This window comes from Perognathus longimembris, chromosome 2 (genome assembly GCF_023159225.1).
Source record: "Perognathus longimembris pacificus isolate PPM17 chromosome 2, ASM2315922v1, whole genome shotgun sequence".
Lineage (NCBI taxonomy): Eukaryota > Metazoa > Chordata > Mammalia > Rodentia > Heteromyidae > Perognathus > Perognathus longimembris.
The window spans coordinates 21106189-21128353 of NC_063162.1; the positions used below are offsets into that span (position 1 = coordinate 21106189).

At 50.0% G+C, this 22165-nt stretch overlaps 2 protein-coding genes across 4 annotated transcripts; one reads left to right on the plus strand and one right to left on the minus strand.

Moving 5' to 3' along the window:
* The first annotated feature begins 9834 nt into the window (after nucleotides 1-9834).
* On the plus strand, nucleotides 9835-18595 carry Cuedc2 (CUE domain containing 2). Of its 3 annotated transcripts, none has more exons than XM_048338367.1 (9): nucleotides 9835-9951; nucleotides 16710-16796; nucleotides 17090-17233; nucleotides 17323-17384; nucleotides 17471-17604; nucleotides 17673-17852; nucleotides 17993-18054; nucleotides 18137-18197; nucleotides 18282-18595. In XM_048338367.1, exons 2-9 carry the CDS (start codon nucleotides 16723-16725, stop codon nucleotides 18426-18428), a joined length of 864 nt encoding a protein of 287 aa, XP_048194324.1. In that variant the 5' UTR covers nucleotides 9835-9951; nucleotides 16710-16722; the 3' UTR covers nucleotides 18429-18595. The 3 variants fall into 3 exon arrangements, with proteins under 3 accessions (XP_048194324.1, XP_048194325.1, XP_048194326.1); XM_048338368.1 differs by having other exon boundaries at nucleotides 9837-9951; nucleotides 17471-17598; XM_048338369.1 differs by having other exon boundaries at nucleotides 9838-9951; nucleotides 17525-17598.
* Nucleotides 18596-18706: 111 nt separating this feature from the next.
* Nucleotides 18707-21218, minus strand: Fbxl15 (F-box and leucine rich repeat protein 15). Its single transcript, XM_048338366.1, has 4 exons — nucleotides 20875-21218; nucleotides 20580-20733; nucleotides 19784-20289; nucleotides 18707-19045 (listed from the first exon to the last, which is right to left on the minus strand). Exons 1-4 carry the CDS (start codon nucleotides 21003-21005, stop codon nucleotides 18856-18858), a joined length of 981 nt encoding a protein of 326 aa, XP_048194323.1. The 5' UTR covers nucleotides 21006-21218; the 3' UTR covers nucleotides 18707-18855.
* Nucleotides 21219-22165: the final 947 nt, after the last annotated feature.

The window sequence follows — 22165 nt, forward strand, 5'->3', positions numbered from 1 at the left end:
AAGCTAGATCTAAAATACTGGGACATAATAAATTATACATGTCTCTAGACATACACAGTAAGACCAAAGGAAGATACTGTTGGGAGAGGAACAGAAACACAATGCCTATGTGCATCTGATCATACAAAATAATATTTATAGAAATGAACTCCAGGAAATGAAAACAAGAGGGATTTTTTTTTTGCTGTTTTTGTTTTCTTTTCTTTTTGTTCTGTTCACATATATGTCTTTGGGAATGTAAGGGGAGGCACAGAAATGGAAGGACAAAAGGTGAACAAATGCAGCGATGGCACTCACTGGACATTATGTTAAAAATGAACTGCACAACTTGTGGGTGGGGATGGGAGAGAAAAACTGGGAGAGAGCAAGGGAAAAGGTGACATTTTCCAAAAAGAAATGAACTCTTTACCCAGACTGTGTAATTGTAACCCATCTGTACATCACCTTTATAACAACTTACATTTTTTTTTTTTTTTTTTGGCCAGTCCTGGGCCTTGGACTCAGGGCCTGAGCACTGTCCCTGGCTTCTTCCTGCTCAAGGCTAGCACTCTGCCACTTGAGCCACAGCACCACTTCTGGCCGTTTTCTGTATATGTGGTGCTGGGGAATTGAACCTAGGGCCTCGTGTATCCGAGGCAGGCACTCTTGCCACTAGGCTATATCCCCAGCCCACAACTTACATTTTTTAAGCACAAAAAACCAATAATATAAAAAATACAAGAACTTATGAACCCAAAGATTTCCCTCTCATAGTACCAAATACTACAGATTAGTATACAAGTATGTACAAATCTATAGTTTTATTGTTAATGTTCATGGAGGTCATAAACTTTGTATGCTTATCAGTGTGAAGGTTAAAATGTGTTTGTGACTTTAGCTAAGTATAATTACACCAAAGTACTGTGAAATTTATGTAGTTACTTAATCTCAATAAAGAACTCCCCCCCCCTCCCCAGTTGTGGGGCTTGAACTCTAGTCCTGGGTACTGTCCCTGAGCTCTTCAGCTCAAGGCTAGCCCTCTGCCTCTTGAGCCACAGCGCCACTTGCAGTTTTCTGGTGGTTAATTGGAGATAAGAGTCTCATGGGCTTTCCTGCCCAAGCTGGCTTTGAACCATGATCTTCAGATATCAGCCTCCTGAGCAGCTAGGATTACAGGCATAAGCCACTGGCACCTGGCTCAATAAAGAAATCTTTGGGGAAAAAATATGTACACAGCTAGGTTTTTTATTTATTTCTTTCCAGTCCTGGGGCTTGAACTCAGGGCCTGAGCACTGTCCCTGGCTTCTTTCTGCTCAAGGCTAGCACTCTACCTCTTGAGTCACAGCGCCACTTCTGGCTTTTACTATATATATGGTGTTGAGGCTGAGGCAAGCACTCTATCACTAGGCCATATTCCCAGCCCTGCTCTTCTTGATTTTAGTTCCCAAACATTCCTGTTTCTTTCTGTGTTTGCCCAATTAAGTCTCAAAACTACTCTGAGCTCAGGAATTGATCAGATAGAAACCTTTTAGGCCTATGACAGCACTAGTAAAGAGATAGGAGGAAATCAAATAGGATATAAGCTGGTTGTATAATCCTCAAAGATTTATTGTGAAGCTGCCTGCTCAATCTAAGTCAGAGAAATAACTTTTACAAGTTTAATTTGTGTAGGGAATCTCATATCAAACCCCAAAAGCACTCTGAAGTGTTCCTTTTCAACCAAGAAGCTGGTATGGTTCTTGGCGACAGCTGGTAATGGTAACATTTCTTTCTTTGGGCCTGGGCACTGTCCAGGACTAGGACTCTGCCCCTTGATCCATATCACCACTTCCCACCTTTGCTGTGATAAATTGGAGATAATAGTCTCACGGAGTTCCCTGCTGGGTCTGGCTTCAAACTGCAATCCTCAGATATCAGCATCTTGAGTAGTTAGGATTATAGGTTTGAGCCACCAGCACCTACCTTTACTGGTTATATTTGAGATAGGGTCTCACTTCCTGCCTGGACATGTGAACAGATCATAAACTTCCTATTTTTTCCCCTAAGGTAGCTGGCACTACAGATGCATACATACCACCATGCCCAGCTTCTTCCAAGGAAATGGAGTTTTGAGGTCTTTTCTTTCCAGGCTGGCATGGAATCACAGACATCCAGATCTCAACCTCCCATGTTGCTAGCATGACAGGTATGAGGCACTGGCACCTGTTAATTTTTATTTTTATTTTATTTTTGTTTTGCTAGTCCTGGGCCTTGAACTCGGGGCCTGAGTACTGTCCCTGGCTTCTTTTTGCACAAGGCTAGCACTCTACCACTTGAGCCACAGCACCACTTCTGGCTTTTTCTATATATGTGGTGCTGAGGAATCGAATCCAGGGCTTCACACATGCGAGGCAAGCACTCTATTACTAACCTACATTCCTAGCCCCAAATCTGAGACTCTTGTCTACAATTAACCAAGAAAAAAGTAGAAATGGAGGTGTGGCCCAAGTGATAGAGCACTAGCCTTTACTGGAAAAGCCAAGTGAGAGTGAGAGGCCCTGAATTCAAACCCCACTATTATCCTACTCCCTAAATAAAGAAAAATGTATAGAAGCTAACCATGCAGAGAAGAGAGAGGAGGAAAGCAGAACCACACAAGGCATGGTGAGGACCCAAGTCTTATGAATTGAAAGTTGACTTATTTTCTCATCAGACCTAGGACCATCCACAAGATGCCGGGGCAGTATTCTGGACATTAGAGTTGCAGTAGAAAAACAAGTCTGTTCCCATGGAGGTTAGCAGAGGAGGAGACCAACAACAAGCAAATGGGTGAACATATGAATGTGTCAGCTAGTACTATGTTGTGAGTGAGAGAGAAGTCTTCCTCTTCACTGGAGTACCTGGTGGAAAAAAAGCAATCATAAGACTCTACAGCCTGGGTGCTGGTGGCTCACACTGTAATCCTAGCTACTCAGGAGGCTGAGATCTGAGGATTGTAGTTCAAAGCGAGCTTGGGCAGGAAGGTCCATGAGACTCTAATCTCCAATTAACTACCAGAAAACCAGAAGTGGTGCTGTGACTCAAGCGGTAGAGTGCTAGCCTTGAGCTGAAGAGCTCAGAGACAGTGCCCAGTCCTAAAAAAAACTCTATAGCCAGTGTCCTTTTCCTGTGATCTGGAAGTAACAGCTAAATGAGGTTTGAGATGAAGCCAGATTCTTCAAGGCTTTGAGGCCATGTTGACAATTTTGGATATTATTATTAGTGGGTGAAGTCTTATGAACAGAGGAAGATAACCACGATTGTGGACATAAGCAATTAGAAAGCTTTTGAAACAATACAGGCCAAAGAAGAGACCTCAGGTTGGTCTTACTTGGAAATAATGACAGCAATGGGAAAAAATGATCTTGAATCAGCTTCTTTGTTCACATGCAACTGTTAAATTGTAGAATCTAAAGTTTTAGGTTAGATATTGAGTCATCAAACCATGACCTGATTCCAACAGTAGCAATAAGCACAAATATCATGAGAATCTTTCTTTTTTTCATGTTCTCTTCCTCCTTCCACTTTTGTTGGTTCTAGGGCTTGAACTCAGGGCCTGGGTTCTGTCTCTGAGCTCTTTCACTCTGAGCTCTTTCTACCACTTTGAGACACAGTGCCACTTCTGGATATTGAGTGGTTAATAGGGACTTTTCAGCCTCGGCTGGCTTTGAACCGTGATTCTCAGATTTCAGCATCCTGAATAGCTTGGATTATGGGCCTGAGATACTGGTGCCCAGCTCTTTATTTGTATTTATTTGTTTATTTATTTTTGCCAGTCCTGAGGCTTAAACTCCTGGTCTGGGCTCTGTCCCTGAGCTTCTTTTGTTCAAGGCTAGCACTCTAGCACTTGAGCCACAGCTCCACTTCTGGCTTTTTCTGCTTATTGGTACTGAGGAATTGAACCCAGGGCTTCATGCATGCTAGGCGAGCACACTACCACTAAGCCACATTCCCAGCCCTCTTAATTGCTTTAATTAGCATTTATGTATGTAACAGTACTGCAGCTTGAACTGTAGGTCTGATTGCTGTCCCTTACCTCTTTTTTTGCTCAAGGCTTTCACTACATTTGAGCCACAGCTCCATTTTTGAGTTCCCAGCTTAGGCTGGCTTCAAATATTGATCCTTATATTTCAGTATCCTGAGTAGCTAGGATTACAAGTCTGAGCCATTTACAGGTATATGCTCAGCTTAATCAGTATTTTATTTGTTTATATTAATTGTACAGAAGAGGATTCCATTTTTAATTTCTATAATTACATATTGCTCCCTTCTATCTTCCTTCCCCTTCCCAAAAAACAATTTCAATAGATTTCAATGTGCTGTTCTCATAGCTGAAAACAATCTATTTCAACTGTATTTCTCCTTTTTCAAAATGTATTTCAAAATTATTTACATGCCAGGTGCTAGTGGTTCACGCCTATAAACCTAGTTACTCAGGAGACTGAGATCTGAGGATCATGGTTCAAAACCAGCCTGGGCAGGATAGTTTATGAGACTCTTATCTCCAATTAACCACCAAAAAACTGGAAGTAGAACTCTGCTCCAAGTGATAGAGCACTGGCCTTGAGCAAAAGAGGTCAGGGACAGTGCCAGACCCCGAGTTCAAGTCCCACTACTGACCAAAAAAAAAAAAAAGTTAGCCTTTTTTCCAATTTTTTCCCTGAATTCCATTCTCAATTCCACTCCTGCCTATGAGTAATGAAGGGTATTTGAAAGAAAAAGCAATCAATCTTTTCTCTCATTGCAAAAAGCTTAGTGGTAGAGTGCTTGCCTAGCATTCATGAAGCCCTGGGTTTGATTCCTCAGCACCACATAAACAGAAAAAGCCAGAAGTGGCGCTGTGGCTCAAGTGGCAGAGTGCTAGCCTTGAGCAAAAAGAATCCAGGGACAGTGCTCAGGCTCTGAGTTCAAGCCTCAAGACTGGCAAAAATAAATAAGTAAATAAAATAAAGAGTGCATACCTATATCACTGATTTTACTGTTGAGCTTATAGAAGTTTCTGCGTGCTGGTAACACCACCTTCTCAAATCCCTTTTTGAAACAAAGCAAATTTCAAATTCTTGATGAGCCCCTTACCGCCCAGCATAAGAAGTGGTCTGTGTTCCCTTCCTTTCCTTCCCTCTTAGATCAGGATGCTCCATCTCCTAGGCTCTGTGACCCTCACAGAGCTCTCTCCTTGTGGCTTTCACTTATACCTCAGAAAGGCCCTTGGCTGCACACAAGCCCACCTCCCCTCCAGTTGGCAAGGGGAGAGGGTGTACTGAGGAGGGTGTAAGGTCTCTCCCCAGAGGGCTCCATGCAGATGCCCCCACCTAGTTAAGTCTCTACCCAATTACCTGGGTAAACAGCAGACCTGGAGGCAGTTAGCTCCCCCTCCCAGTTACCTGGGTAATCAGCATACTTGCAGGCAGTTAGCTCCCCCTTCCCTGAGGTCACCTCCTAATCCACCTGGCCACACCCTCCTACCCCTGCCCTAGATAAGTCAGGGCCGGGTGGGGGTCGCCCCTTCTCTCTCTGGCCATGCATCATCTCGGTCACAGGCCAGCAGTTCAGTAATAAACTTTCTCTCCTGCCTGAATTCCGTGTGGCGTTCTCCTTTACTGGCTACCTCCTTTAAAAACCTAACAGAGGGCACCCTGATGGCGGGTTGTTTTTGAAAGGTCACTGCCACTCAGGGCAGTCTAGTACCCTTCCTCACCCCCAGCCTGGTGAAGATGGATATGAAGCCTGCAGGAAACCTGAATGCTTCCTTGTTTGAGCTTTTCTTCGAACTTAACCCTTAGAGGCACAGAACTCATAAAACATCTGGGCTGCCAGGGGCCTTGCTATTCATCCCCTCCAACCTCCTCAGCTTACTAATGTAAATAAATGTCAGAGGAGTGAATTACTCCAGGTCACATAATAGGTGAGAATCCAAAGCTCCTAGCTGTCAACCTCCAGCAGGGCCTGGCCCACTAAGCCCTGATTCTGAGGGCCTCCTCCTTCCTAGCCAAACTTAACCCAGGCATCTAGTTTGGGATACACCCCTCACTCAGAAGGTCCTGACCAACCCCACCACAACCCCAAACCCACTTACCTTTGGATAACTCCCATTGTACCTAAGAGAATAGAACAGGGATCACAGCCTCCCACATTACTGAGAATTGTGAGTTGAGTACTGTACCAAAGTCCTGTGTAGAAATGCCAACTCACTAAACTTAATGCTCCCAAAACATTGATGTGAATTTATTATTTCCATTTACAGATTAAAAGAAACTGAGACCCATAGAAGTTAACAACTCCCAAGGTTACACAGACAGAATGTGTCTGATGGGCCTTAACTTCTGGATCGGATTGGCTCTTCACACATGAGACATGTTAACAAGATGCAAGGAACCCTTATTAAGGAACTACCATGTAAAGAACTCTGGGCTAGAGACTACCAGGATAGAGGCTCATGAGTCGTCCCCCTTCCCCCCCCCCATAGATACTGGGAATTATAAGGAATTTATGCACTATTCTGAGTATTGAAATAGCTTCTTCAACAGGCATCTGAGAGAAGCTTTGAAAGATGTAGAGGACCCCTGCCCACAGTGAAGGGAAAGAGGGTTCCCAGATGAGCTGAGGAGGGGCCAGCCAGAGTAAAAGAAGCAGGAAAGCAGCAGGGTCTTAGTGGAGGGCAGATTTGACCAGGCTGTAATGGAAGCTAGAAGCCATATCATGGAAGACTGTTAACAGTAATGAGATTTGGAGAGAAGCATAGCCCAAGTTAAAATTGTTGAAAAGCTTCAGCTTGGGTTCCTGGAGAAGCTCTTTGTGGAGTGGGTAATAAGCTATCAGTTTCTCCAAGACCTTGGCATTGATGGTAACAGCTCAGCCGGGCACTAGAACTGAATTCCTAGGGCATTGCTAAAGCTCACAGCCTATGGAATTCAGTTCTCAGAGCCAGGTAGCCAACATTCTCTCATTGGACACTGCCCTCCGGGGCTTCCTTCTGTGATGTCTTCCATATATCCAGAATGAACAAGTGGAAGCTCAGGATGGACCGTGGGAATCTCAAAATGCTTTCTATCTCAGAGTGAGGGCAGAAGAGGCTGAGTTTGGAGTAGGAACCCAAAGTAGCTAGGGAAATGGACAAGGGTTCCCAAATTTTCCTCAGGTAATGGAATAGGCCATAAGAGGAGAGGGCTTAGGGAGATAGCAAGGACTGCATCTCCCAGACACGGGGCATGGCTGGCCTGTCACCTCCCAGCCAGACATGTTCCTCGTGGGGACTGATAGAGAGTTTGATGGCTGAGGACCTGGGGGAAAGAAAGGTTATCTCTCTGTAGACTGAGATCCTTCCTGAGCCAGATGAGATGGGATCTCCCAAGCCGACACCAGGAGTGCCAGCTCTGAAAGAAATCTTAAGATTCCCCACTTGAATGAAAGTCATAATTGTCTTAAGCTGAATGGAGGAACATGATTTCTCTGAAACACTCTTTCATTTCTAGTAAGTTAAATCAAGAGGTGCTGCCTTCACTCAAAGGGTAGAGCTGCAGCCTGTCCCTGCGGAGAGACACAGCCCAGCCACAGACTCAGGTGTCCCTCTACCCCTAGCCCTGCAGAATCCTGAGAAAGGAGAAGTACTTACCTAGATGCCTTGCTTGGATGCTTCTAGGGCTGGATCTGCAATGATGTGCTTTGTGGAGCTCCTTAAATAGGCCTCCACCCAGCGCCAACACCCCACCCCCACATGGGCTCTTCTGAGAAAGGAGGAAGGTGTGGGAGGAGGGCCAGGCACTCTGCCCAGGAGAGCCCTTTCTGACCTCAAGCCAGAGCAGGGACCACTCCTTCCCAAATTCTTCCAAGTGTTTGCTTCCTCATCTCAGTCTGTGATTGCCTGTCCTACCCCTGAGATTAGCACCTCACTTCTTGTTCTGCTCTTAATGCCCTCAAACATCTGCCCAGATTCTGAATTCAAGCACGATTCCTTGTTTTGAGGCTGAGCAGTAGGGGAATTGATAGGAATACTTTTAGCACAGGCTTCCCCTAGCTTTTCTGTCAGTTCAAGAGACCCTATACTGACACCAACTGCAAAAGTTAGCTGAGGGAATTAATGAGAGGCCAAACTGCACCCACCCTTGAGCCCTAGTATGGCTTCAAGTGGCATTCAAAGAACAAGTGGCGTCTCCCACCTTGGGGAGACAAAGACGAAAATCTAAGAGGACAGAAAATCAGGAAGGTTAGGTTGGAACAGCTGTGGAATTCTAAGTGAGCAGAAGTTCCCTGGAATTCTACTGTATGGCTTGTACCTATGGTGGTCCTTCTCTTTAGTAAGGTTTCTATCCTTACCCCCACAGAACCTGACCCTTGCTACACAGACTTGACTCTCCCTGGAGTTTGAGCTGAAAATGGAGGGGGTCGGGGGCTTTCCCCTGAGAGAAAGCTTTCCCATCATCCTTCCCTCAAAATTCCGGGAAGTTCTTTCTGATATCCCGCTCTATCAGCTGCAATCCAAGAAACCGCAGTGTTAGGGATGGTTGTGAGGGTCAGAGGAGCGGAAGCTATACTGAAGAAACGTGAAAGTTCCGGGAATGGGGGTGGCAGGGAGTTAAGAGTCATCCGTATTGTGCAATTGCCAGCTGGTGAGGAGGAAGGGGGACCAGAAGGGGAGAGCTGGCAGAGGCCTGGATGTGAATGGCCCCTTCCCTGGGGCCTACCTGGCCAGAGTTCAAAGCGGCTGTCACCCTACCCCTCATTAACCCCAACAGCGCCAGGCTGGCAACCACAGTGGTTTTATGGGAGAAGCCAAGCCAAAGTGGGTTCCCTCCCTCCCCCTCCTTTCCTTCCCTGGCCCCCAGCAGCAACAACCTGATCTCTGAAAACTTAGGACCCTGCTTGGGGTGGGGGTGGGGAGCCTGAGGTGAGGAAAATCCCATCTTTACACTGCCTTGGTCCCTAGAGGAGAGGTGCAGAACTTTCCCTTAGACTATGATCTCAGACTAGAGCTACAGCCTCTGGGTTCCCGCGCACCTCTACAAGGGGGAGCATTGAACTGGGGCTCATCCTTGCCCACCGAGATGCGCCACTTTCCCCTTGAGGAGGACTCTCTCCCTCTTACCCATCTTGGGGTTCTCAGGAAGGGATAGTTGTGGGCTTCCCCAGGGCAGTCCCGGGAAGCTGAGGCAGGAGGAACAGAAACAGGAAGCTGAGGCCTTGCTGGGTGCTGACATGCAGCAACTGTCCTGTCCTAGAATCCGGGTGTGGGCACGAGGGCACCGGGAGTGGGGGTGGGGGTGGCTTGAAGGTTGTCCCGGATCTGGGCTCAGGTAGATCCTCACCTCTGGCAGCTGCTACACTTTTCCTTCCCAGGACTTGGGGGAGGCACCCCGCTGAGGGCAGACGTGTGTGTGTGTGTGTGTGTGTGTGTGTGTGTGTGTGTGTGTGTGTGTGTATACACGCGCGCGCTCACTGGAGGAGAAGGCTTGACCCGGGACCAACCAACTGTGAAGGGGGAGACAACTAGATTTGGGGAAGAACATCGGGTCTGGCAGGAGGGGCTTACTAGCTCCAACCATGAAGTCAAGGGAGGGAGAAACGGGCCAGATACAGAAATCTACAGGATTTCAGGGTGAGGAAGCAAGACAGGAAGCCGCTGGGTCCTTCCGTGTTCAAATACCGAAAAGACTTCGTGCCCCGGGAGGTCGACAAGGAGCTAGGCGGGAACCCACGCACTGGCGAGAACCTCTGGCCTCCTTACCCGTAACAAAAATGGCCGCCGTGGCGCCTCTCCCAAAGCCTGGGAAGTTTGGGAAGAGACACCCCCCCCGAGGCCCCGCCCCATTGAGGGCAATGTGCCCTTCTCAAAGATGGCCGCCGAGGCGCTTCTGCAAAGGAGCCGCTCTGGGCCCCGCCTTTGATCTCGTTGGTTGGACTGTGGGGATGAGAACTGCACCGCGCGGGACCAGTCGCCGTCGGCGCCCGACAGAGCAGGTGATTTCCCCTCCAGCCCCTCGGCTTAGGGCTAGGAGGGTCGCGGAGAGCGCTGGCCCCCGGTACCCGATCTGTGCGTGTCCCCTCACGGTGCACCCCGTCCCCCTGGGAGCCTGCCGGACCCCCATCTCTGATTCTCGTGGCCTGCATCGAGGCACATCTAGTTTCCTCAGGCCGGCCTGACATGTGTCCCCAGGGCCGTAACCACATCCCGGTGCTCCTGGGCCCACTATTCTGGAAGGGTGCCCCGTTAGCCGCTTTAGGGAGTTCCTCAAGGATCGGCCATCATCGCGATCCCGCTTCTTGTGCTTCACTTCCCCGGGGTTTGTGCCCCTGCCCGACTAGATGATGGGATTTCCTGTGCCCCTTGTTCCCCTCTCTGACCGTGGTGCCAGACTTGGAGATCAGGGGAAATGGTATTTGGGAGGCCTTCGTTTATGGGTCTGGGACCCCAGGAGCAGGGCTTTCTAGGCGATGAGAGAAGCAGTGATGACCTCTATTCTACACCCCTTGCACCCAGGGTACCCCGGGAGTCCTAACACAGGTTCTGCGGATTCCTCCTCCTACATGGCCTGCTCTCCGTCCACTTGGAGGGTCTCTCCACTCCCACAGAGCAGCATGATTCTTCTTAACTTGTCCGGAAGGTCCCTGTAGAGCATTTGGAGGGTTCAGGCCTGTGTTTGGCCCTTGGGAGACTGACAGACCACTTGGGGGTGGTGAGGATAGTATCAGGTTGGCTGCAGAAAGGAAATGAGTCCTGCAGAATGAGATTTGGGGAGGCAGAGGAACAACGTTATGAGCAGGAAAAATGGGGTGACCAGACAGGCAAGACAGAAGGCCAGGGGCTGAGAATATGGCCTAGTGGCAAGAGAGCTTGCCTCATATACATGAAGCCCTGAGTTTGATTCCCTAGCACCACATAAACAGAAAAAGCTGGAAGTGGCTCTGTGGCTCAAATGGCAGAGTGCTAGCCTTGAGCAAAAAGAAACCAGGGACAGTGCTCAGACTCTGAGTCCAAGGCCCAGGACTGGCAAAAAAAAAAAAAAAAAAAAAAGACAGAAGGCCAGGCAGAAGAGAGACCATGCAGGTGGTGTGGGAAGTTAACATTGAGAAGTCTGAAGCCAGGCTGTTTGGATGTGAATCTTCCAGTAACCTACTTGTCCTGTGACCTTGGGCAAATTATTTAGTCTTTTAGTGCTTCCAGGTCCTTTCAGCTATAATGGGGATTATATTAGTATCCATATTTGGGGGTTATTGTGAGAATTAGGGGTGTTAATATATGTAAACAGTATGTAATTTTTTTTCTTTTTTGTGCTAGTATAGGGGCTTCAACTCAGGGGCGTGAATTCTTGTTTGGCTTTTTTGCTCAAGGCTAGCACTCTACCACTTGAGTCATACCTCCACTTCTGGTTTTTTGCTGGTGAATTTAAGATAGAGTCTCATGGATTTTTCTGCCCGGGCTGGCTTCCACCCACAATCCTCAAATCTATCCTCTTGAGTAGCTACTATTACAGATGTGCGCCACCAGCACTGGCTTGATAGTCATATTTTCATAGGTACCACTTATCAGTGACCCCTGACTTGGAGACCCCAAGAAATAATGAGGTTCTGTGAACTGTATCTGAAATAAAAAGTCTCATGGCTGCTCAGGCCACAATTTAGGAAACCAGTTTAGTCATTCAAATCTTCCTCAGCTCAAGAACTATAGGAAGGGCTGGGAATGTGGCTTAGTGGTAGAGTGAAGCTCCCTGGATTCAATTCCTCAGTACCACATACACAGAAAAAGCCAGAAGTGTTGCTGTGGCTCAAGTGGTAGAGTGCTAGCTTGAGCAAAAGAAGCTCATGGAGAGTGCCCAGGCCCTAAGTTCAAGCCCCAGGACTGGCAGAAAAAAAAAAAAAAAAAACTGTTGGAAGAAAATATTAGGAGGAAGAAGATGAGATGTTATCCCTTGAGGGAATGAGAAAAGGTGGAATGAGGAATGTAGTAAGCTTTGAAGCTTAGGTGATTGTTTTTTTTTGGGGGGGGTGGGCAGTCCTGGGGCTTGGACTCAGGGCCTGAGCACTGTCCCTGGCTTCTTTTTGCTCAAGGCTAGCACTTTACCACTTGAGCCACAGCGCCCCTTCTGGCCTTTTCTATATATATGGTGCTGAGGAATCAAACCCAGGGCTTCATATTATACGAGGCAAGCACTCTTGTCACTAGGCCATATTCCCAGCCCTTAGGTGAAATTTGAGAAGTCTAAAAACAGGAACTGGGAAGATGGGCCCCTAGCAGACAGGCCAGCACAAAAATTCCATCGAAGAAGACTTTTTTTTTTTTTTTTTTTTTTTGCTGGTCCTGGGACTCTGAGCTTAGACACTGTCTCCATGTTCCCTAGCTCCTTTTTGTTCAGTTAGTGTTCTACCACTTGAGCCACAGCACTACTTCTGGGTTTTTCTGTGATTAGTTGGAGATAAGAATCTCATGGACTTTCCTGCCATTGCTAGCTTCAAATTGAAATCCTGAGATCTCAGCCTCCTAAGTAGCTAGGATTACGGGCATGAGCCAAGGAACCTGGCTGAAAAAGACCTTTTCTTTGAGGACAAAGAGGAGTTTCTTAATAACTTCCTGGCCCACACCCTGGTTAGAAATCTAGAGGTATAGGGCTAGGAATATGGCCTAGTGGCAAGGTGCTTGCCTCGTATACATCAAGCCCTGGGTTCGATTCCCCAGCACCACATATATAGAAAATGGCCAGAAGTGGCGCTGTGGCTCAAGTGGTAGAGTGCTAGCCTTGAGCAAAAAGAAGCCAGGGACAGTGCTCAGGCCCTGAGTCCAAGGCCCAGGACTGGCAAAATAAATAAATAAAAATCTAGATGTATCACATACACCTTTAGAGGCTTGCTCCCTAAAAAGTGAGCATTCTTGCAGTAGCTTTGGGTCTTTATACCTCCCCTAAAGGTGGCTACCCTTTAAGGAGGTGTAGGTCTCTGAGTGGGGCTACCCCCTGGAGGAAGCTGCTTGATGGGATATAGAATGGCTGGGCAGAGTCTATCTGCTTCTCCCTCCCTGGAGGGGCTAAAGTTCTGAAGCAGGAAGTGGGGTTATTCAGTCCTGTTCTCCAAAATGGCCCCTAGGTAATCAGAACAACTATATATTGCTTGGGGCCAGAAAACCATCACAGATGATAGTTCAATCTTAACCCACATGGAAGTCTGGACATACCTCATTCCCAGAGCTGTCCCCAGAATTACACTGAATTAAGTGATCCGGACTTAAATCTGTGTGTATATGTGTGTGCACGTGTGTTGCTAGGGATCAAACCCAAGGCCTTCTGCATAGCAGTCAAGTACTCTACCACTGAACCCTCAACCTTAAACTTTGACTACCATAATTAATCCAGGTGAATGTAGAAAACTCATCCCACTGAGCTTCATTTTCTTTGCCTGTGAAATGGGGAGTAACAAATAACTGTTTTTTTTTCCCCTTTGGTCGGGGGGAGGGGGGGTGCTAGAGATCAACTGTAGGGCCTTGAACATGTTAGGTAGATTCTCTGCCCCTGAGCTACGTTCCCTGGAGTGCCTTCTTCATGGGGGATACTGACTCTATATTGATAAATACACCAGGTGTAAAGCCTCCGCCTTCATGAAACAATATTAAACATTGTCCAAATGATTTGTTATAGATATGACAAACCCTACAAAGTAAGAAAACATACAATCTGGGGCTGGGGATATAGCCTAGTGGCAAGAGTGCTTGCCCTGTATACATGAGGCCCTGGGTTCAATTCCCCAGCACCACATATATAGAAAATGGCCAGAAGTGGTGCTGTGACTCAAGTGGCAGAGTGCTAGCTTTAAGCAAAAAGAAGCCAGGGACAGTGCTCAGGCCCTGAGTCCAAGCCCCAGGACTGGCCAAAAAAAAAAAAAAAAGAAAAGAAAACATACAATCTGCAATGAGGGTAGAGGGTAGTGGTGATTAGAGCAGTTTTAGAGGGTCATGTTTTGAATGTTGACAAACTGAAAGGCAAGCTGGCATGGAGGAGAATGATCCAAGGGAGGACAGTGCAGGATAAGGCTAGAAAGATTAGGCCCTGAATTGAAGGCCACAAAAATATTCTGGACTTATTGAAAGAGTGATAGCAAGATGCTGATTTTTTTTTTTTTTTTTTTTGCCAGTCCTGGGGCTTAGGCTCAGGGCCTGAGCACTGTCCCTGGCTTCTTTTTGCTCAAGGCTAACACTCTATCTCTTGAGCCACTGCGCCACTTTTAGCTTTTTCTGTATATGTGGTGCTGAGTAATCGAACCCAGGGCTTTGTGCACGCTAGGTAAGCACTCTACTGCTAAGCCACATTCCCAGCCCCAAGATGCTGATAGATTTTTAAAAAGAGATGTTTTCCTTTTGCAAAACTCACACAGCTATGGGTTGGAGAATAGGTTGCCGAGGGAAAGATAGTAGCAGAGAGAATGGTTAGGAAGCTTTTGCAGGCAAAAGAAATGTGTCTGGAGAAAATGGCCAGGGCTTAGTGAGTGCCTAAGAAAAAGCAAAGAGAGGGATGATGTCCAGGATAGGCTCTTATGGCAGGGATAGCTGTAAACCTGGACATGCATTTAGCAGTTGAAGCTCTGGACAATAAAGAGCTTGGGGAACCCAGGTGCCTGTGGCTTATGCTTGTAATCTTAGCTACTCATGAGGCTGAGATCTAAGGATCACAGTTGAAAGCTGGCCCAAGCATGAAAGTCTGTGAGACTCTGTTGTTGTTGTTGTTGTTGGTTGTGGGGCTTGAACTCCAGGCCTAGGCACTGTCCCTGAGCTCTTTTTGCGCAAGGCAAAAGACTCCATGGTTTATCACTCTGAGCCACAGCACCACTTCCAGTTTTCTGGTGGTTAATTGGAGATACATCTCATGGACTTTCGGCTTTGAACTGCCATCCTCAGATCTCAGCCTCCTGAGTAGCTAGGATTATAAAGGTGAACTACCAGCAACTGGCTTTGTGAAATTTTTATCTCCAGTTAATCACACACACACACACACACACACACACACACATACATACACACAGAAGTAGCACTAGGGCTCAAGTGGTAGAGTGCTAGTCTTGAGCAAAAAGGAGCTCAGGGCTGGGACTAGGAATGTGGCTTAGTGGTAGAGTGCTTGCCTAGCATACATGAAGCTCTGTGTTCGATTCCTCAGTACCACATAAACAGAAAAAGCCAGAAGTGTCATTGTGGCTCAAGTCCAGCCTTGAGCACAGAGAGGCTCAGGGACAGATCCTAGAGCAAAAAAGAAAAAGAAAGAAGACCTTGGGAATAATGTCCCTTGGGTATGTGTAAAGTATGAAGTCCCTGCAGAGTATCCATACAGCAGTGTCAGGGAGGTAGAGGGACACGTGTATAGCTCAGAGAATGAAACTGGCCTAGAGGATTTGGGAATTGGGAACATAATATCGGTACCAAAGGATGTGGGGCCAGGTGAGATCTTCCATATTGAGAGCATGGACAGTGAGGAGATAGGAGCTGTGAGCTTGAGCAGGGTGGCAGAAAGGGGCACAAAGAAAGTGAGCCAGGAAAGGAATAGCCAGAAAGGTGAGACACCAGAAGGGTGCAGATAGGAGTGGACGAGGGCAACATTCAGGGCTGGCAACCGAGTGAGTAGTGTGAGCCCAGGAAAGGAATGTGTGCAAATAGGGAAGATAGGAGTTTGGGATGGGAATTTGAGGTGCCTTTGAGCCTTCTAAATGGGAATATGAGCTGACATTTAGGCCAGTGGGTGCTTAGCCATTCCTTACCACAATGTACATTCCTTACTCTCAGATATAGACTTTGGGGAGTTAAAAACACGTAGACAGGGGTGAAAGAAGTCAAATATTTACCTGACACAGTACAGGCATTTCCCTAGGTGCTAGGGCTACACTTGTGAACACGACTGTGCCTCCCACTCTTGCAGCATACGTTTGTAGGGGAGAACAGACATCAGGCAGATAAGCATAACGTAACATAGAAGGGGCCATAGGGTTTATAGGTAACTTAGTCAGGAAATGTCTTTCTGAGGAGGTAACACTGGAGTAGTCTTGGAGATATCTATGGGGTGCAGGCAGGAAGACAGCATGCTGGAGGAACAGCATGAGGGCTGGGGGCAGGAGCACAGTGAGCTAGGAGGGAATGGTGAAGTTGGGAGTGGGAAGGGGGCTGATCTCCAGCTCAGAGGCTGGAACGTCTTCTAAAACAGCTCAGGATGCTGCAAGGGCAGGGAATGGCAGGAGAGAATCATTGGGAGCCTTTTCCTCCCATCTGGGCCCCAGAGCCAGGCGGGGGGGAGGGGAGGACAACCTTTTGTGTAGAGGGTGGGTGGCTTCTGGGTGGGGGAAAGGCCTGAGCTCTGCTCCTTCAGAGAGGGGTGTGGACAATGGCTCCCCTTGTGATTTGACTTGGGGGCCAAGTGGCCCTCTCAATGACAAGATTCTTTAGCCAAGAGGCATGTGACCCTAAGACCTCAGCTTCTTGTTATAGGGTCTGGGCCTACTGCTGGGGATGGGATGGAGGTAGAGGGAGGAGGGGACCACCTCCTTCTGGAGACAGTGCCCAGCCCTGTCCTGAGCTGGAAGAGGTGGTGGTGGGTGGCAGAGGGAGTTGAGGCTGAGCTTGGGGGAACTGGCAGGACAACCATCAATAGTTCTACCCCTGGCGCAGGGGAGGGGCTGATGCCCTCTAGGCCCAGTAGGCAGAGACAGGCAGCCCAAGGCCTCACAATCCTTTTGTCTGTCTTGTGTCCCTTCAGAAGAGGAGAGAGCATGGAGTTGGAAAGGATTGTCAGTGCAGCACTGCTTACCTTTGTCCAGACACACCTCCCAGACGCCGACCTCAGGTAGGAACACCTGGAAGGGCCTTGGCTAGGCCCCGAGTTGCTATTGCCAAGCAGAAGTCTGGCCAGCTAATGGAAAGACTGATGAAAGCACTTGGCCCTGGCTGTTTCTGAAGTGGGGAGGATTGATTTTGATTTGGTGAGATGAATTTACCACTCATCTTGCACTTGTCTCCTTTATTGGACAGATGGAAAACCCTTACTGAGGGTTAGAGGTCTGACTGATGGAATCTCTAGGTGGGGTGCTGGAAATATCCAGTGTCTCACCCAGGCTTTATTCTGCCCTCTTCCTGCAGTGGTTTGGATGAGGTCATCTTCTCCTATGTGCTTGGGGTTCTAGAGGACCTGGGCCCTTTAGGCCCCTCAGAAGAGAACTTTGATATGGAGGCCTTCACTGAGATGATGGAGGCCTATGTGCCTGGCTTCGCCCACATCCCTAGGTAGGGACTGGTTGGGGCCAAAAGGAGGGTCCTGGCTGGTTGGAGGACAGAATGGCAGCATGGTTTTCTGACAACCTTTGTCCTTTCAGGGGCACAATAGGGGACATGATGCAGAAGCTGTCAGTACAGCTGAGCGATGCTAGGAACAAAGGTGAGTCTGGTGCTCTGGCACTTGGGGGACTCATAGCCCATCCCCCAAAGCCCTGGCAAACCTGATGCCTTCTCTGCCTCTTTAAGAGAACCTGCACCCACAGAGCTCCTGTGTCCAAAGTCAGGTGTCTATTTCTCCAGAGCCCCTGCAGCAACCGGAAAAGCACAATGACGATACCAGGTCTCCTGCTGCAGCTGGGGATACCCAAGATGAGGTACTGGTAGAGTGAGGGATCGTGGGGATGGGAAGGGAAGAAGTGGGGCCTCTTGTCAACATTTGTACCCACAGGCAGCTGGCCGTGAGAAGGAGCTGCTGCCAGGGGTGGATGTGCTCCTAGAAGTATTCCCTACCTGTTCAATGGAGCAAGCACAATGGGTGCTGGCCAAAGCTCGAGGGGACTTGGAAGAAGCTGTGCAGATGTTGGTAGAGGGCAAGGAAGGGCCTCCAGGCTGGGATGGCCCCAATCAGGTATCCTGTCCCAACCCTGGCCCCCAGCCATGCAGCCTCAGCTATGGTCAGTCTTGGTGTGAAGCCCCCACTCCTTCCTATCCCCATCTGTTTCCCTTGCTGGTGCCACCAGGCCTAACTTAAGCCTCCCCTCTGTGCAGGACCTGCCCAGACGTCTCCGAGGCCCCCAGAAGGATGAGTTGAAATCCTTCATTCTTCAGAAGTAAGTCTGGGCTGGGCTGGGCTATACCCTGAGGGGTCTTCCTTGGGGGTGGCAGGAGCTTCACCCAGCCAGTTTTTGGCAGGTACATGATGGTGGATAGCGCAGAGGATCAGAAGATTCACCGGCCCATGGTTCCTAAGGAGGTCAGTAGGTTGGGGGTCACTGAGGACATGGAGTTGGGAGGCTGACTTGTGGCTTCTGTTGCTCACTCCCTGATTGTCCAACAGGCTCCCAAGAAGCTGATCCGATACATTGACAACCAGGTAGTGAGCACTAAAGGGGAGCGATTCAAAGATGTTCGGAATCCTGAGGCTGAAGAGATGAAGGCCACATACATCAACCTCAAGCCAGCCAGGAAGTACCGCTTCCACTGAGACACTTGCTGGACTCTGCCTGAACCTTCCAGATCCCAGAGGGCTGCAAGAGCCTACTCCTCTACACGGAGGCTTCCCTTGCCCCTGAATACCCTGCTTCCTGATTCCATAGTGTTTACCTACTCTTGGAGCTGCCTCCATGGGCACAGTAAAGTGGCTCCAAGGAAGGTGTGAGTGCTTTCTGGTCATTTCTGACTCAGGGTTGGGATACTATGACTGTCTGACTTTATTTTTCCAACCTCACATCCCCTGTCTCCAATAGGGCAAGCCAGCCAAGAGAGGGCAAAAAAGCTCTTTATTTGAAATTTCAGAGTGGGCAAGATACTGGCCTCTCCCCCACAGGTCCCCACAGTTTAATTTCCTACAGCTCAGTGTTAGGTCTCAGCCACACAGTCCAGCTGTGCACCCGCCGGCAGAAGGTTGTCTATCAGACTTGCAGGTTGACAAAGGGCGCGAAGCCTGCCATGTCCTGCAGCAGCACCAGGGCCTGGTGCAGCGGTGGCTCCACGTCGATATCGACACCCCGCTTCCGCAAGCGGCTCAGGCTGGGCTCGGCCACATGGTGGCAGTGCCGCACCCTCAGAGAACGCAGCGCCGGGCAGTACTCTGCCAGTGTCCTGAGGAGAGGAGCGAAGTAAAGCTAAGAGAAAGAGGCCTGCCCACACTCCCCAAGGCCCAGCCCCACTCGGCCTCCGGCTGGCTCCAGCCAATGCCAGGTCTCCGGTTTAGGGCATACTTCTTCCCTAGGTACTCAAGAGAGGGGATTCCAGTCAGCTGCAGGCTTCCTATCTCTTTGAGGGATCCTGCTCTTAGCTCCACCCAGGGCTGTAAGATTTTCCTCCTTCTGAAGAAATGCCAGAAATGGGCTTTTTTTTTGCAGTCGCCCAATGTGTAAATATTGATTCAAAATTTTTAAAACTGGCTGGGCGCTGGAGACTTATGCCTGTTATCCTAGCTACTCTCGGGAGGCTGAGACCTGAGGACCGAGGTCCAATGCCAGCTGGGGCAGGAAAGTTCATGATACTCTAATCTCCAACTAAACACACACACACACACACACACACACACACACACACACACACACACGCGAAGTCGGGCTGTGGCTCAACTGGTAGAATGTTAGCCTTGAGCAAAAAGGAGCTCAGGGACAGCTCCCAGGCCCTGAGTTCAAGCCCCAAGACCGACCAAAAAAAAAAAAGTTTTAAAACTTGACTCTTGCTTAGATCGTCCTAGAGGCCTTTCCGTTCGTAGTGCGTAGCGTTTGGTAACTAGAGCCGCCAACTACAGCCAGTTCCTACCTAACCCCAGAGGCTGAGTGGCCTCTTCCCGCCCCACCGCGCCGCCATCCCGGGTACCTGATGCTATCGCTTCCTACGCGGAGGCAGCCAGTGAGGTCAAGGTGCTCCAGTTTCGGGCAGTTTCGAGCTAACTCCTGGACCGCGGCATCCCCAACGTTGGCGTTGACCGCCAGCGAGAGGCTGCGGAGACCTGCACCGCGCCTCTGCGCCAGGTACACGATGGCCTCGTCCTTGAGCTGTCGGCAGGCAGTGAGATCCAGCTCCTCCAGGGCCGGGCAACGGTCGGCGAGGCCCCGTAGCGCCAAGCCGTCCACCCAGTCACAGTGCGCCAGCGACAGGCGCTGCAGGCGGGGGCAGCCCCCAGCCAGCGTCCGGAGCGCCCGGCGGCTCAGTTGCCCGCAGCCCGCCAGCGCCACGTTCCGCAGCTGCGGATTCCGCGCCAGTACCGGCACCAGGTCTTCGTCCGAAAGCCATTCGTGACACGGAGCCAGCGCCAGCTCCTGCAGCAATTCGGTGTCCCGAAGTAACCGGACCAAAGCGGCCCGTGGGATCTGCGGACCCACCTGCAAGCGGAGAGGCACCGGGACAGACACTGCCTATCCGCCCGGGAGTTTTCCTACCCGTGGGGCTTGCCACCGCCTGCCCTCCCGGGGGAGCCTCCGCGCTCCCTCGAGCGGCCACGCCAGTACTCGCCCTCTGGGAGTACTCCAGGCTGCGTGGATCGCTCCTCCGGCTGCCCTAGAGTGGGGAAGGGTTTGCAGCGGAGCCCGGGGCTGGACCGGAGGCTGGGCAGGGGAGATACCCCTATGGGACGGGGCTCCGACCCGCTCCCCGCTCCCCGCTCCCCGCTCACCTGAGCAGCATCAAAGCGGCGCAACCCCGCCAGGTGCAGCTGCACTAGCGCCCGGAAGGCCCGGCTGACGCGCTGCAGCCGGAGCAGCTGGCGCAGCGGGACGCGGTTCAGGACGTGTGGGAGCAGCACGTCTTCCCAGGGCAGGTCCAGGAGCCTGCGGGTGAAGGGGCACTGACATCACCTGGACGCTGTGACCTGCGAGTCTGCCTCTCAAGAGGGGCCCTCAGGCCCAGCTCGAGCTCAGCTCGTTTCCTCGGAGTCTCTTCCCTCACTTGGCCCCTCCAGTGGTCGGTACCTGACGGCTCCGGGTTCTTGCTCCCCTCCGGACGCCTCCATTGGTGGCTCCTTCGGTTGTCTAGTGCGCCTGCGCAGCAGGAGGATCTCGTTTTGGCCTTGGAGCGTCTGCGGCGAGCCCGCCTCTTCCATTGTGGAGACAGACCGACTCAATCGAGTGTCGTCTCACTGAGGCGCTATCTGAAAGCTTTCCGGCTGGGCCCCTAAACGGAGGTCGAACACGCTAGTGGTGTAACATCAGATGTCGTCTTTTCAGCGACAGGTTCCAAACTCGGGGCTTGGAGAAGCAATGCCGAGGACTGGTTCCCGTCTCCGTAGTGGGCCTGCGGCCGCCTCTAAATAATGGGAGGAGTTAGCGAGTCCAAAGGCGGGAGGGGCGGAGCCAGGACTCCCAGGTTACTGAGGGCCTCCCTCTTTATGAAAAATGGAAATAAACGGGCTAGGCTCTTAAGGTCGGGCATGCTGGACATGTAATTACTGGAAGAACGAACGAATAGGTGAAGCTTTTTTCTTCTCATCAAACTACCTAATTGTGAAGAACAGACCTCTCCGCCCTCTTCCATTTTCGGGACAGGGCTGGGTTAGGTTTGTGTCTGAGGAGCGTTAAGAAGGATTATATTTCCAACCGCTCCTCTTTCCCTTCCTCCAGAGGTCTACAGACTTGAAGGTTCAGCTCACCCGTCTCCGTGTACTGCTTCTCGGCTGGCCTTGTGTAAAGGTTGGGGCTGGGCTCACATAGGAGGCAGTGGCGCCCCAGAGCCCAGAACTCCGCCCAGGGCTTCCTGTTCACGACTTCCCCAGGTCCTAAACCCAGGTCCCGCCCTGAGGAACACCTGATGTAATGTTTTCACCCACGATCCAAGGGGTGGGCATGGTGAATGTGAGGCACTCCAGGGCCACTGCCGTGGTTCATGGTTAAGCGCTCTTCTGAGCAACGGCTTCAGCTGCCTCTGCGCACCAAAAGCTGTTTCCTACACCTATCTCTTCAGGGCTTTGGGCATCTCTGCAAGGTGGGCAGGTCTGTGCTATCACTCCGTTTTAAAAGTGGATAAACCGACATCCTGAGACGGGAGCTCCTTGGCCAAGATCAAAGGACATGAAGATAAAAGAATCCAGATAATCCTGGTTTCCCCAGAATCCTTTCCACAGCTACCTCCGTCCTCAATGTAGCAAGGGAAAATCCAGCCCCGGGAGAGGACCAGAAAAAGGTCAAGTTGGGTGAGGGGCTTGCTTGCTCGTCTTTCTCAGCTGGCTTGGGAGAGGGGTAGAGAGAACAGGGCTCTGCAGAGATT